Source organism: Anarrhichthys ocellatus, unplaced genomic scaffold (genome assembly GCF_004355925.1).
Source record: "Anarrhichthys ocellatus isolate YVR2014 unplaced genomic scaffold, GSC_Weel_1.0 scaffold70, whole genome shotgun sequence".
NCBI classification, from domain to species: Eukaryota; Metazoa; Chordata; class Actinopteri; order Perciformes; family Anarhichadidae; genus Anarrhichthys; species Anarrhichthys ocellatus.
The window spans coordinates 83,672-99,555 of record NW_022280100.1 but is presented as its reverse complement, the minus strand read 5'-3'; the positions used below and the strand labels follow the sequence as shown (position 1 = coordinate 99,555).

At 39.6% G+C, this 15,884-nt stretch overlaps 1 protein-coding gene across 1 annotated transcript; it reads left to right on the top strand.

Annotated features, from left to right (window-relative positions):
• The first annotated feature begins 6,353 nt into the window (after positions 1 to 6,353).
• LOC116397641 (fibroblast growth factor 4-like) lies at positions 6,354 to 15,434 on the top strand. Its single transcript, XM_031873261.1, has 3 exons — positions 6,354 to 6,525; positions 8,997 to 9,100; positions 15,258 to 15,434. Exons 1-3 carry the CDS (start codon positions 6,354 to 6,356, stop codon positions 15,432 to 15,434), a joined length of 453 nt encoding a protein of 150 aa, XP_031729121.1.
• Positions 15,435 to 15,884: the final 450 nt, after the last annotated feature.

Below are 15,884 nucleotides of genomic sequence, written 5' to 3'. Positions count from 1 at the left end.
ATCTTTTACAAAGTGTTATTTTGATAAATGTTTGAATGGATGATTATTTTACCTTTGATTGTGGACGCTCCTGCCAGCAATGAGTGAATTCCTGTTCAGTCCTCTGTTCGCCACCATGTAGCGTGCAATGTCAACATTTTCCCCACCTTTATCTGATCTCACACGAGATGGCACACTGTGGACACCGACAGCTTCTTAGGACTGTTGCTCCTCGATTGTTGGTGGAGGCACTCAAGTACACGATTAAACGACTAAAGCCGCCAATACCACCATGCACAACAATACGCCATCTGAAAAAGATAGGCATAAGCACAGATTAATATCAGTACCACTGAAGGTCACTGCTTAACTGTAAACAAATCCAATAGAGAAAGTGTCACTTTCAAAATATAACTGACCTGTGCATACAGACCACTTAAAAAGGCTAAAAGTTCAAAGAACCAACCAGCTTTACTCTTTATTTCGATACTGGCACAAGCCAGGTAACTTTAATGGATTTGCTCCATCCATCATGGATAAATCAAAGGCTGGCTTGCAGTGATGCTGATGGGTTAATTACAATTGTAGATGGGCCTATCTTTGGAACTGTTCTGGATATACAGTATACTGGGTAGTAAGTATCTTAAAGTAGTACAATCTACAGTGAAGTGAATGTTTGAGCAATGCTTGAGATGGTTTATGTTTTTTTGATACCTTATTAGTTTATGATTGCCGTCAATGTGCCATAAACTGTTTGGTGCTGGTACAGAGTACTTCCTGCGCCTTCTTGGGTTCAGCTGAAGGGTGCGCATCAAAACCCCACCAGGATCCACACGCCGCATGGATTCCTGGACACGCTGTCCTATAATGTGTAAAACAATGCAGAGATATGGTGCACTGGAAAAAAAAAAAAGTAAAAACATCCCCCAATCTGGCAGTAAATTCTAAAGTAGCACAAAATCCAGACTGGCACCAAGTAAAACTGTCTTTTACCACATTGTGAGGAAATCAAGTAGACCAAATCCCAGCATATAGGTAAATAACCACCGAACAAATGATAATGAAATGGCTTGTAAAAACAATGCCATGAATAAACCAGCGTTAAAACAAATGCCAACGACTTCGGCTTCTGCTAACGGGTAGCTGAGCGGGATATCCAACTTCAACGTTACTGTGCAAGACAGTAGTAGTAGACCAGAAGCGATCACACTCCTGTGACCAATCCTGCTTTAGACAGAGGTTAGGACCTCCCACCTCATTAGCATACAGACACATAAATAAATAAATGAATAAATGTAGGTGAAGAGAAATGTAGAAATAAATATATGATATGCATTTCCTTATGTCCTGTTTGATTATCAACTTTTATTTATTTATCTATACATACATTTATTTATTTCCATATTTATTTCAGCATTTATTTATTTATTTATACTTTTATTTATTTATTTCAGCATTTATTTCCGCATTTAAATATTTTTGTATTTATTTCAGTATTTATTTATTCTTTTATTTATTAATTTCTGTATTTATACATTTATTTATGCATTTATTTATTTATTCCTGTATTTATTTATACATTTATTAATGCATTTATTTATTTATACTTATGTTATTTTCTGTCCTCCATAGCCAGCAGGTGCATCTTTTCACCTAATCAGGCCCGTGCACCCCATTACCAGTCCGGCGGATCCAATAGTTTCACCACGTCAGTTCCACTTGGTTACATTAATAGTGAATGAAGATGGCACACAGCTCAAATTGAAAAGTTTCAGGTTCGCCTGAAAAAAAAGCACTGAAAGCATGAATATCTTTTTTAATGATGCAGATGAAAGCTAAAAACCCAAATCATAGCACAACATGTCAGAAGGCTGTATAAAAATATTTGGCTTTGATAAAGTGAAGCAAAAAAACGTTAAGAAAGGTTTAGTACAGGGAGGTCGAGCTGATTTGTCATTTTGGAAGCAGCTGTTCCAACTGTTCCATTGTACTTTTATATACTATATAACTATATATTTCACTTGTTTTATCTCTAATATTATTCAATCTATCCAAAATACAGCAGTTTGGCATCATTTTAAGAGCCTGAGGCTCTCTAAACCCTGTCTGTGTCTGTGAACCACGGATCAATTCTCGTCTGCCTGTGTGTATGTGAGGCCTTTGTCAGCCTATGATTGGTCAATCCCAGACTATGACACCTCTTTAGATGCGTCAGAGTCTCATGAATACAGGGGTGGTAATGTGGGTTTGATTGACAGAATCGCTAGAGGAAAAAAAACAGAAACGCGCCTTGCGTTGCCCTGCATAAAGACTGATTAGCCAGCCTTGTCTGACCCCCCCTTATTCCAGGGAGCACTGTAAAAAACACAGGAAAGACGTAACAACAGTGTTTTAGCCGCCAAAAACGGAATATGAATCCTTTTTCTTCATGATTCGTCTCAAGGTACGAAGCATTTATGGTTTATTCTGCGGTGGAGTGGCTTGGTTTTGTGGTGCTTGTTGGCTGTATCGCTGTACTGGTTTCACGGAGAGATATTTGGAAGATATCTGTGGACTCTGTGTCGAATGCTCGTGCTTTTTGCTATCTCGGTTGTGCATGTTAGCGGTTAGCATTTTCTTTGTTCAGCTTTGTAAGGAGTGCATGGCCGCCGAGCAGTGGTGGGCCGTCAGGGCCTGCAAAGCCTTCTCTGCTGGCCTAAACAGAATCACAAAGCTATATCTATTTTATAATTTAAAATTTTTTCTTAAATACACTACATGTATTATAATTTCTAAAAATATTTTTCCCATTATCTTATTTTCTCATTGCACAGCTAGTGTCTTCCTCAGTTGCTCTGCTTCCAGTGCAGCTTGTTTTAAGTAGAGCTTTTATCCAATCAGATTTCACCTCTGTTTCTCTAGGTAAGAAGAGAGGCCCGAGGCCTGCAGACTCACAAGTGAATCCCTTTGCAGTTTAAAACCTTCTGGGCCCGAGCGAGCCCCATTTGGGGTTCGAGTGAGACCGTTTAGCGTGGCAACGTGTCGTAGAATGCACTTTTCAGAAACAAATATAATGAATGCTCCACACATATCATATACCGAATTAACGAAGAAACTATTTTTATAAATTATAATACATGTAGTGTATTTGAGAAAAATTATTAAATTATAAAATAGCTATAACTTTGTGATTCTGTTTAGGCCGGCAGAGAAGGCCACCACTGGCGTTACCATCTGGCCTATGTGAGGGCTGCCTTGCTGGAGTAGTGGGGAGGGCCCACAGTCAAATGTGATTAGGGTTACTGCCTTGTTTGGAGGGAAAAAACAGGGAGAGAAAGATAAAATTAATTAATCAGTTAATTAATTCCAAGGTAAACAATACATCATTACAACCATGGACCCAGATTATCAGGATTTATTTTAAGGCCTGTCACTGTCACAAACTCTCCCACATGGCTTGGGGGAAACTCTGTTGACGAGGTTTGATGTCAGAGCAAATGCTGATAAATGGTTACCCACGTCATAGTTACTATGGGGTTTCCCCCTGTGGGGAGACCAGTCCTTCACATGTGTACACACATGACCTAACTTTGCCTCTGTCTCTCTCTCTGAGTCCTGCAATGAGCTCTACATGAGCAGTGCTGTGACGCACCACATGTCACATGATATCAACCCTCCACTGCTCTGAATTAATGTGCGTATGTGCCGACTAGATAGTTCTAACATTTGTCGGCATGAATCACATTGTTGTTTACAATGTGTCTTTATGCTTGAGTTATTTGTATGCTGCCCAGCAGCAGCAGAGAGCAGAGAAGAGAGAGCCTTCTACTGGAAAGGTGACTGTATCATAGATATGTGGATGATGAACGCTGTGCTCCGTTGAATCACTGTATTTTAACACTTCCTTTATTCTACATTATCCTGTGATAGTCATAACTATATATAACACAATATGTTAGCATTAAAGCAAACCACAGACATTTACTTTTTACACTACTAACTATGGCTATTTTGCACTGCTGCATTGTGTACTTCCCAGACCATAACAGCACCAAATAAACAGTCAGTGAATTTAAAATCAGGGAAATAATGTAGATGCCTTGCACCAGACTTGGGCTCGCTTGGTCACCCTTACTGACCGGCTAACAGGTGCAATCGCGAGGAATTATGGAGGCAGGAGTTTCAGATTACCTGCAAAACACAGCATAAAGATCAGCTTTGACCATAGCACAACTTGATCACTGGCAGGTCAGCTCGTCTTTTGAACACTGTGACTGTATTGTATTGATCACTAAACTGTCGTTGTCAACTAAGGATGGTCAAAATGCTTACACGTTTGCAGATGGCAACTCTTAAACCTGCATGTTCACCAGGACACATGACCCTTATTGCTGTGTCCTTTGTTCTCAACTTCACTGAGCATCCAACATGTAGCTACTGTTAAGGAAATACTGAAATTGACTTAGTATTTATTTGTTTTTACAAAACTGATGTGAGGTGAGAAGACGAAGTGCCCTGTAAGGTTCCTTTCTAGTAGAGAAAATGTGATGACGTGCCCTGTAAGATTCCATTCTAGTAGAATAAATGTGATGAAGTGCCCTGTAAGGTTCCATAGTAGAGAAAATGTAATGAAGTGCCCTGTAGGTTCCTTTCTAGTAGAGAAAATGTGATGACGTGCCCTGTAAGATTCCATTCTAGTAGAAAAAATGTGATGAAGTGCCCTGTAAGGTTCCATAGTAGAGAAAATGTAACGAAGTGCCCTGTAGGTTCCTTTCTAGTAGAGAAAATGTGATGAAGTGCCCTGTAAGGTTCCTTTCTAGTAGAGAAAATGTGATGAAGTGCCTTGTAGGTTCCTTTCTAATAGAGAAAATGTGATGACGTGCCCTGTAAGTTTCCCTTCTAGAAGAGAAAATGCAATGCAATGTCCTGTAAAAGATAAATTTAATTAAATTGAATTGACCTGTAAATTTCCCTTCTAGAGAAAATGTGATGAAGTAAGGTCACTTTCTATAGAGGAAGTGTGATAAAGTGCCCTGTAGGGTTTTCCCCCAGTAGAGAAAAGGTAAAGCAGTGCCCTGTAGGGTGCACTTAAATGGAGAAACATAATAAAGTGCCCTCAACATAATTTACAAAAACATATAGGCTGTCCATCTATTCCCCAGGTTGCTTGGTCCCCCTGGTATCTGACTGACTGACTGAAGTTGCAACCATGGGCATGTTTTTCCTTCTGGCTTCAGTTTACAGAGGTGCACACAACTGAGCACAAAACACTTTTCATGTATGTTAAGGTTTGAAACGTTTTACTTTTATTTTTTTATTTTACTAGGATAATCTCAGTGACATTCGGCGTATCTTTTACAAGGGAGTCCTGGTCAAGACAGCAGCGTAAAAAGTTTCACATTAAAGGATGAACAACAGACATTAAAACAGCTAAAAAGTTCAAACAAACAACATAATAAATTGCAGATAAAAGAAACAAGCAACATATTTAAAAGAGCAAATTACATCAAACAATGAATAAACAGTGTTTTTCAGTAAAAGAACATGTACAGTCAGTATTTAAATAGTCCGTAATCCTGCATCTTCCAGCTCACACATGAGGGTGCAGGTTCTTTCAGTTCATGCTATAGAATGAATTTATGTAGTATAGATTCAAATGGCGGTACAACCTCTTATATGATTAAGGCAGTCTGTGATAATGATGAATGAATGCTCCGCAGTTTGAAACAGCACAGTAACTTTATTCTTTAAATATTTTGACACAGTAGATATTGTATCTGAACCAATTACATATTGGTGACATGGTGATATAGAGGACATTCACAAATGGGTCCTGTTCATCCATCTCTTTATTAATTTACCTTGCGTGTTCCTCTTTGTTTTCTGTCACTATGTGTTTAATGTATTTCTCAGTTTGTGTGCTTCTACAGCATCTGTGACTCACAGACAAACAAGACAGCAGGTGGTGTGTGATGTAATATGGGCCACATATAAGTCTTCTGTCTGTCTGCTGAGGAGGAAACAGGATACAACTCTCTGGCAAACTGGACCCCTAATGGGTTCAGCTTTTAGAGGTGTCTAATTATGCAAACTGAAACTTTTCTCTGGGCTTTAAAGAGTGCAGAAGTTGAGGCATTTTCTTCATGATTTTCCCTCAGAGCGATTGAAGCTGAAAATATTTAATGACCAATTTTGTTCAAAGGAAACATTTAATTGATCTTAGAAATACACAATAGTTGTGTATCTCTACGATTTCCGGGATTAGTGAGCAGAGGATGTCATCGTCAAGGTCCAAGCTCCCTCTGCTCCTGTTTGGGATCCTCCTGTGCAGCTCCTTTGCTCCTCTCCCAGTCATCAGCAGTAAGAGACATAGCATACGGAGCGCCGGGCCATTGATGCATGCCATCGGCAGCTCCTGGGACAAGAGGGAGGTGGCAGCTAGAGATGGAGAATACCTGCTGGGGATAAAAAGACTAAGAAGGCTTTACTGTAATGTGGGCATTGGCTTCCACATTCAGGTCTTACCAAATGGGAAGATCACAGGCGTGCATAATGAAAACAGATACAGTAAGTCATTTTGCTTTTCCCTGTTGAATTCCATGTAAAGCAGACAAATAAATGTAGTCATAAACAGTTAGGTTGCCATTTTTCTCGTTTGAGTAACTAGATTTGTGACTTTTATTCGGGCCATTGGGACCAGTTATTCCTGTATGAATTGTTAAAATCATTATGCATCACTACTTTGTCATTAGCATGATGAACATTATGAATTAATTCTGTGTTTATTTTAACAATTAAATACAGTAATATCTTGTCAGTTGGTGTGAATTGATATTGTGGAATTCACTTGGGCACTACTGAAAAATATAGACTTTAATTGGCCAATTAAAGCCCCAAAACACAATTTTTGAAAGGCCACGCCCCTCACACTGTAATTCAGATTGACTCTAAATTCCGGTCTGCCCATAAATTTTCCGTCTTTTGAATTAAGAAAATACTTCTGACATCTACGAAACTGTAGGTTTGATTGCTGCCAAATATTATGTGGAACATTATTGGACCCAGCATATCAAAAGATTATTGACATCCTATTTAGTTTTCAAGCTATTGACCAATGGACAAAAGGGCATGGCTCAGCACTAGTTCCGAACATTTGCATGGTCCTGGCACAATGTTGGTCATAAATCAATGACAGTTTCTCCAAACATCACCAAGCTTTCTGAATGTTTTCTATTAAGCTGTTGAGACATCTCCACAAAATGTAAGGATATGTGACTGGTGGGACTTTGTGTGAAATTACTATATTACCAACTTGTTGCAGAGAGGGTGATTAAATTCATTGTGATTGTAGTATACAATAATCATTTAATTCTTGTAATGACTGCTGACAAGTGGGGTAACATGAGGATTCTTAAAATAGCATATTTATAGACTGATATTAAGACCATGTACCTGAGAGATCAGTGAAGGACATGAATGATGCAGCTTGTACTTTTCCTCTCCCAGTGTGTGTTTGTAGCCTTTTGACTGATGCTTTTCATTTCTTTATCTCAGGATGTGAATGACTTGAAGTGGACAGGCAGGTAGTTAGTGTTGCATCAGCTGCTCCAACACAAACTGAGACTATGGCGAGGGAATGGAAAGTAAGAACTGCAAGCATATGCTCCATAAATATCAAATTTTTCTTTCCTAAATCTCCATTATTATTACTATTATTAGATCCTCATATTTCAACCACATTCAAAAGTGACTTTTTTTCCAAAGTCTGTGTCCTAAGCAATTTCAGACAGACTACCAACTGTGATTGACCCAAACATCTCAGCTTTCTGTCTGTCAGCAGCACACTCCTGAAGGGCTGAAATAACAGATCTTCTCCAAGCGGTAGTAAGTTAACCATAGAAATGTACTGTACAAAAGTACATGTCAAGTAGGCTCCACAGGAGAAAATCCCAATTGTTTTTATTTGTTGAGTCATCAATTCTATCCCTCACCCACCTTACTGGTGAAAGAGACAGGAGCAAATTCTCAAAGGATTTTGAACTTTTGTGGCTTCTAAACCTGCCAAAATAAGACAAAAAGAAGCTGGGTGAAATATTCCTCTAACTGCTGTTGTGCTATTTGTACGTATTTAAATTAAGGGTTATACATTCATGCTGTGCTAAATTGTTTTTTTTCTATGAAAATGAGCCTCATTACAGAAAGATCAGCGCTAATAGCCACACAGAGTAACAGTGAAACTATTAGTGTCTTCAGAGGGTTGGTGGTCGCTGAAGCCCTTTTATGTGGGGTGTTCACTCAAACTCATTGATTGTGGGATGAAATGACAGTTGCGTCATGAAAAATAAATTAATAAAGTTCCCCTGCATATAATTTAAAAAAATAGGCTACATGACAATAATTCATGAAAAATACAACACAATCTCACTCCCACATTGTCAAACAGCAACGCTTGGTCAGTGGCCCTAAGCTTCAAACTATGATGCTCTACATACCCCTCTAGCTTCAGTTTTGCTCGCAGCAGGGACGACATGTCAGTTTCCACTCATTACATGCATAACATCTTTTCAAAATAAACTTCCTCACAGGAAGTTAGGGTTTAGGCAACAAAACCACTTAGAAAGTTTTAGGAAAAGAGCGTGGTTGACGTTGACTTGACTGACTAATAACTGATGTGTTTAGTGACTAACGACTCTAGTGAGTCAGTTAACTAACGACTGTTGTGACAATATAGTTTACTTTTAGTTTTGCAGTGTACACAAATGTTTTCCTGGTTCAGTTCAGAAAAAGTGCAACACATAAATCAGCAACCGTCCATTTAATGCCTGCCCTTTAAATTGAAAGAATAAAACATATCCATGAAGTGCGTCACATATGCTTTCAGAGAAATGAAATACAACATACCAACATTATTCAGGGACTTTCCCATTTTACCTGTTCAAATCTTTTTGGGACGATACACCACGATCATAGTAAGTATTAACAGTGTCTCATTTTGATGGTCTCTATCTGCTACTGATCAGTTCCATGTTTTATCCCAGGCCTTCTGGAGATGTCCCCAGTGGAGAGAGGAGTGGTCACTCTGTTTGGAGTGAAAAGCGGCCTCTTCATTGCCATGAGCGACAAAGGGAAACTCTACGGCTCGGTAAGAACTGATCAGGATTTGATGACAAGATGTGTGAACTGAACTAAAGTTACACACACACACACACACACACACACACTGAATTCTTTAAAATGGCCAAGAATTATTAATACCCAGATGACGTAAACACTGATTGAATTCCATGTCACAGTTAATTGTAGGTCATTTTCTTCTGGCCCAAAGCCATTGGTGTAATGTTTTATTTGGTTGCGACCACCCAAACATTGGAGTGATCAGCTCCGGTTAAAATAGTTTTGAATGCTGACTGAGGCTAACTCAGCCATGATCTAAACACAGTTAGTCATCCAGTTACTCATCTAACAGCAGGCCTCTATGCACAAAGGTAGGTGGTTTGGTTTGGGGTGGAATGAGATTGACCTTTGGTTTGAACTGCTCCCAGATCTCCGTGACTAAGCCTGCCATGCCAATGAGGTTTTTCCTTGTATTAGTATACATTATACTATATATATATAATAAGGAGAGATTAAGTAGCTGTGGTAGGGGCAACAGAATGAGGAAAGCTCTTGAACCTGATGGAATTTTCCATTCAGCTAGGACATCTAACCGTGTATACAGTGGCGCCGGCAAGATTATATTCCGTAGTACGAACAAGAACCGCCCGCCGGCTTACAAATGACAGTGGCTTACAAATGACAGTACCTTACGTCTAAGTTCCCACGCACGTACATACGCAGTCTACTCAGTGAGCGGGTAAGAGAGAGAAAGATTCATATTTTTTTTACAATAATGTTACCGATACAACACCACCGTAAAACTGATAACTGCAGCATTTCAAAGAGCAGCCAACAATACGTCAACAGTAAGTCAAGACAATGAAATGTTATCACAATATGGAACGGCAACATTAATTTAGCCCCCCACAATATACACACAATATGAAGTGAGGTTGTATAAAATAGTTTGTCATAACATCAACATTGACATTCAAATTCTAAACCAACATTTGAATGCTATGAAGGTTTGTTATTGCATGTCTATTCAATGTGTTTTAAACCCAGTTTATCTGCATAGTTACAGTTACAGATTAGGCTACACTAATAGTTAGTATTGTACTATTTCAGTCTCACTGTAGTTTGTGAAATAGCCACGAAATGCAATCTATTGGTTTCGTGTACAGTGACACGAACTGTCAGGTTTTTTTCATGCAGCTTGGAACAACTTTTCTTTTGGGACGACATTTTGTGACAAAACGAAAGAAAGAAAAATCCACAACAAGACTTTGGGACGTGCAGTGATGAATACCAGTGTCGTGGTTGGAAGTCCTTGTTTGTCAGACCCATCCACCTCCTCTCCCGCCCACCATAAGTGGTCTTTGTCATTTTTTTCCCCATACGTTTTATATTCCCTTGGATGCGTTTAATTTGTGTGTCCACCACAAAAAAGGATTCTAATCGATCTTCCATTGGTATAGTTTTTGTACTGAGCCATTTGACAGTTCATGTCCTTGTGCACAAAACCAATAAATTGCATGCCAGCCCGTGCATTAAGGCGCCATTGTGCGTAGGATTGTTTCCGATTTGTGTGATCCAAAAAATGTCCAATAGCTCTAGAGCGTCGTTGTCCAAAAGTACACAAATCACTGGCCTTTTGCTAAGCCCCGCCTTTTGATAATCCCCGCCTCCCGCAGCCGCTCCATCAAGCTGTCAGAGTTACCATGGAGCCCACACTGTCACTTAACTGCATTCCCTAAATGAATGTTATCTTCTATTTTTTAAAGACAGAAGGGTGAACAATGTGTTTGAAGGATATATCATGGATGTCAAACTGATTCAGTAGTGAAAACAGGTTAAAAAGATAAAGTTAAAGTTAAAGCTACTGATCATATTGTAAAAGTAAAACATCACATCACCTGGAAGCAAGACAGAGGACAGTGAAATTATGAAACAACACTGTTCCTGTAAAGCTGGGTTGGTCACTATTGCAAACCTCTTGCACACGACGCCCCCAAATTTGGGGGCTCTCGGACTTAGGGGGGGTTGCAAATATCGTCCAAAAAATGGTCATGTTGATAGCAATTATTGTCCATGTGTACATTTTATATATCAGATTAAACAGCAACGTATGGGCAACACTATCATATAAGCAGTGGTGGGCCGTGCATTTTATACCTGGGCCTTCACTGCTGTCCTGCAGCTGAAACACAGCTACGGTTATTATTTGTTTTGTGTCAAAATTAAGCCAACACCTATCTGCAGAGAATATCCCGGGAGTGCGTCTCCTCTCTGCTCTGACTGCAGCTGGGACTGCTGCGCCTGTGTGTGCTTTGGGGCGGCGGAGGGGCTCACAGCAGCTCCCGCTGCTCGTTCACGACTGTGCAGAACGGTATGTGCTTTCACGAGTCAAAACACCACAAAAGTCTCCAACAACACCAGAACAAGTTGCTAGATTTGTCACTAGTAGCTTTTGACAAAAAAAGTCGCCATGAGGGTTTGGAAAGTCGGCAGATTTAGCGAGAGAGTCGCCAAGTTGGCAACACTGGCACCGGATAAATGTGTCCCCAGAGCAACATTGGACCTAACAATGGTTCCTATCGCATCTAAAACCAAACAAAAATCTCCATAAAAACAAGTTGTACAAATAATAATATATAAACAAGCATACTAAAGCTACTGCAGATGTAAAAACAAACGCATTTAAGTTACCAGAGCTGCTGTTCACTATTTAAAGACAAAGTGCATCCTCCTTTCTTTGTTAACAAAGAGTTTAATCTCACGGTCGTTCAGTACATCCGTGCGTTTTAGTTCCAGTAAGAAGTCCTTCTCAATTCATGGACACCAGTGAAGACAGTGGAGCCTCCCCAGTTGTATTTCTTGAATAGGTTTTAATGCGTTTGAGGGCTGAAAATGTCCGCTCGACAGAGGCAGCAGATATTGGGATAGTCACCGCCCAACATGTCAGGCTAGCCCACTGACCAATCACCTATGGCTAGGCTAGCAGGCTCTGGCACCTCAACGAATACGCCCAACATGTCAAACTAAAGATCTGATTGGTTGAACACTATGACAATCAACAATATCGTCCCCATTCACTTGAACTGCAAAGGCATTCACTTGTGAGTCTGCAGGCCTCGGGCCTCTCTTCTTACCTAGAGACACAGAGGTGAAATCTGATTGGATAAAAGCTCTCCTTAAAACAAGCTGCACTGGAAGCAGAGCAACTGAGGAAGACAGTAGCTGTGCAATGAGAAAATAAGATAATGGGAAATATATTTTTATAAATTATTATACATGTAGTGTATTTAAGAAAAAATATTAAATTATAAAATAGCTATAACTTTGTGATTCTGTTTAGGCCAGCAGAGAAGGCTTTGCAGGCCCTGACGGCCCACCACTGCATATAAGTCACTTTTTACACACTCAAAACACAACTATACACTACTAATATAAGCAACTAGAAAATGTGGCATAAAACCACGTATTCCTGGCCACAAATCACCGTTTGATTTACTGCGCTTCGATATTGGAACACCAAGCTAACGGCTCCACTGCTAATCAATAAGCCCAAGAGCATTAGCATTCGACGCAGAACCCATAAATGCCTTCGGTTTTTCTCTCCGTGAAACCAGTACAAAGCTGTGAGTGAACAACGGCAACACAACAGTTCCCTTCACCGGAAAAAATCGTTGGTATCTGCTTACCTTTTATAAAGAATCACAAAAATAACGGCGAAAATGATCCGGTTCAAAGGTAGAATCATTGTTGGCAACTACATCCTGTCTGTTTCCCCATCTGTTTCCTGTATAAGGGGGGTCAATCTAACTTGCTGGACCCGTGGGTGGGTGGTCAGACTTTTGGCAAACGGAATTTTACGCTCGGGGATGCGCGGCACTTCTTGCAACTTTACTTGCTGAAAATTCTGTCAATCAACACCCGGCTTCGACGACAGCCTTCCTGAGACTCTGACGCGTCAAAGGCAGGCTCATTGACTGAAATCGAACGATGATAGGCTGAGCTACACTCCCATACACACACAGCAACTTGAATTCAGACGAGAAAATCACATGGATGAGAGCCAGAAACAGGCTCTGAGAGGACCCTGGCTCTCAAAATGATGCCAAACGGCTGTATTTGGATGTATTGAATAATATGAGTGATAAAAAAGTGAAATATATAGTTATATAGTATATAAAATTACAATGTAAGAGCTGCAACAGCTGGTTCCAAAATGACGACCTCACATGACGTCTCTGTACTAAAAGCCTCTTATTCTTCACTTTATCCCAGCCAAAACTTTATTCTAGGACTACTGATCGGTTGTGCTATGATTTGGGAGAGTTTTTAGGCTCTCAGCTGCATTATTTCAAAAACATAATGTCAATAAAAGGTAAAAGTGCTTTTTTTTCAGGCGAACCTGAATATTTTCAATTTGAGCTGTGTAATATCTTCATGTACTATATTAACCAGAAACATATACACAATATTTACCCATCTGAACAATCTCACAAGTGTTATCTGATTATAGCATCAACAATTATTAAAATAGGCCTTGTAGTTACAGAATTAAAGTCTCTTTAGTATGGGTATGCCATTTTCGAGCAGAGGTATAAAAATAGGGCTAGTGTTTAATAGGAGAATCAATAAATTACATTCAGAGCATGACTATAGCAGCAAAAAACTATTTTCTATGTAAAGATACAGAGTAATGTCTACCTGAGCAGAGAATGAAGTCGCTTTCCCACTGTGTGTGTTGTTATCCGAATTTCTCTGTGCATGCTTTTAGGGCATGTTGGTGCATGTGAGCCGTCGCTCTGTGCTGCTCTCTCACAGCTGATTACTTCGTCACGACCAACAGATTCATCATAGAAGCATAGCACCCACTCAATTTTCAGGTTAACACTGTTAGCTCAGTCTGCATATTTGCTGTAGTTTGTAGTGTTAGCGCTGTAAGCACTGTTAGCTATGAGCAGCTTGCTGTTGCACTTCCATGTTGCTGCAGTAGACCACAACGGACAAACCAAACATTGGATCTAAAGAGATTCCTTTTGCGTTTTTCAAGCTTTTAGAGGGAGGGTCACTAGATGCCACTAAATCTTAATATACTTTGAGTGTTTTGCCCATCATTCGTGAGCAATGGCTGAATTAATATATTCTATGTTGGAATTACTGATAAATACAATTTTAAAAAGTGATAGTGGTCGCGGTTTGGTGGAGGCAAGAATCTATAAGTTCTACTGATTGCAATGGGATATTGAGCAACATTCCTTGAATCAGAAGTTGTGGAAATTAAAGCTTTTTATTTTATTAAGCTTGAGAGAAGGGCATCACCAAATTCAAAGTTTTGTTGATGGAATCTGATGAGGTCATTTTCTGTTTAGATTTTTTATTGTTTAGCTCAAATTAGATTTTTAGATGTGATCTGAAGAGGTTTGAGAGGTCAATTTATCAATTTATTGCTCCATCAGTTTTCATAACTCAAAGCATTACAACATAACAGACCCACACTATCAGAATTGTTTTGGAGGTGCTTTGTTTTGGTTTTAATGAGTCAAAATTAATGAAACATGTGGGCGGTAAGAAATGAGGACCCACACTAAACAAACTGGGAACATTAGCAAAAAATCACACATGATCAGTATTTAAACACACAAGACAGTCTTCACCGAAGAAAAAAAAAATGGCATTTCTCCACATGCCTTAACAATCTTAAATGTAACAATCAGAGCCTAGCTATTACCTTCACACTGCTTTTAACATGGCAAAAGCTGAGCCGGCGACTCACAGCTAACAGTGCTAATTACAGCAACAGTGCTGACAGAGTGAAGTGTTTTCCTGAGGGGGAACCTGGAGGATGGGCGATACGTGTCCACAATGACGCTGTCGGTCGGGACGCCGTTATCAGCAGTAACTGCCGTATGAGCACAGTGCAGAGCACTAACCGGTGGGGAACGCTCACATGCACTAAAATGCATGCGCAGCCAGGCCCAGATATGTCAACAAATCACAATGAAGCTTGGATAACAGAACACACAGAGGGAGAGAGACTTCATCACCATCTGTCATGAGGAAATGGTGGAATCATGATGACATGCTGTCTTGCAAATAGTGCCAAAACCCAACTAGAGAAAAAAAAGAACATTCTCATATTCTAGAACCTAAAACAATGACTTGATTGGACTTTATTATCTTTCTCGTCACAGGGTCGCTACAATGATGAATGTAAGTTCAAGGAAAATCTACTGGCCAACAACTATAATGCCTATGAATCAGCTGCCTACCCTGGCATGTACATCGGCCTCAGCAAGACTGGCAAAACCAAGAGAGGCAACCGGGTCACACCCACTATGACCATGACACACTTCCTTCCCAGGATATGATTTTAAAAAACAAAGCTCTCAGCCATACAGAATGAAGACATATTTTACTGTTGGACTACTCATATTCTACTTAACAACTAACAACATACAAAAGTGAAAAACTTGGCTATATTTTGAAATGTTTTGCTTAATTACAAGCTCCCACGCTTAAGGCAATGTTTGTATGAAATGACATGCACCAACCAAAGATTAAGAATATGGTATCAATGTGGCTGTGGTAGAAGAGTCCAACTTAATACTAAATACTTAAAAATTCAAAGTGTATAGCACCCCTAGTGGTGGTTATTATATGTTACAGTATATTTACTTATAGAAGTTTAAACCAAAAAGCATAGTCATTAGATGTATTGAACATTGTAAGTATAGTCATTGGATGTATTGAACACTGTGAAGAAGATTTGCTGAAATGTATTAAGTATTAGGTCAGATAGGGTTTTCAGATACGCCCAT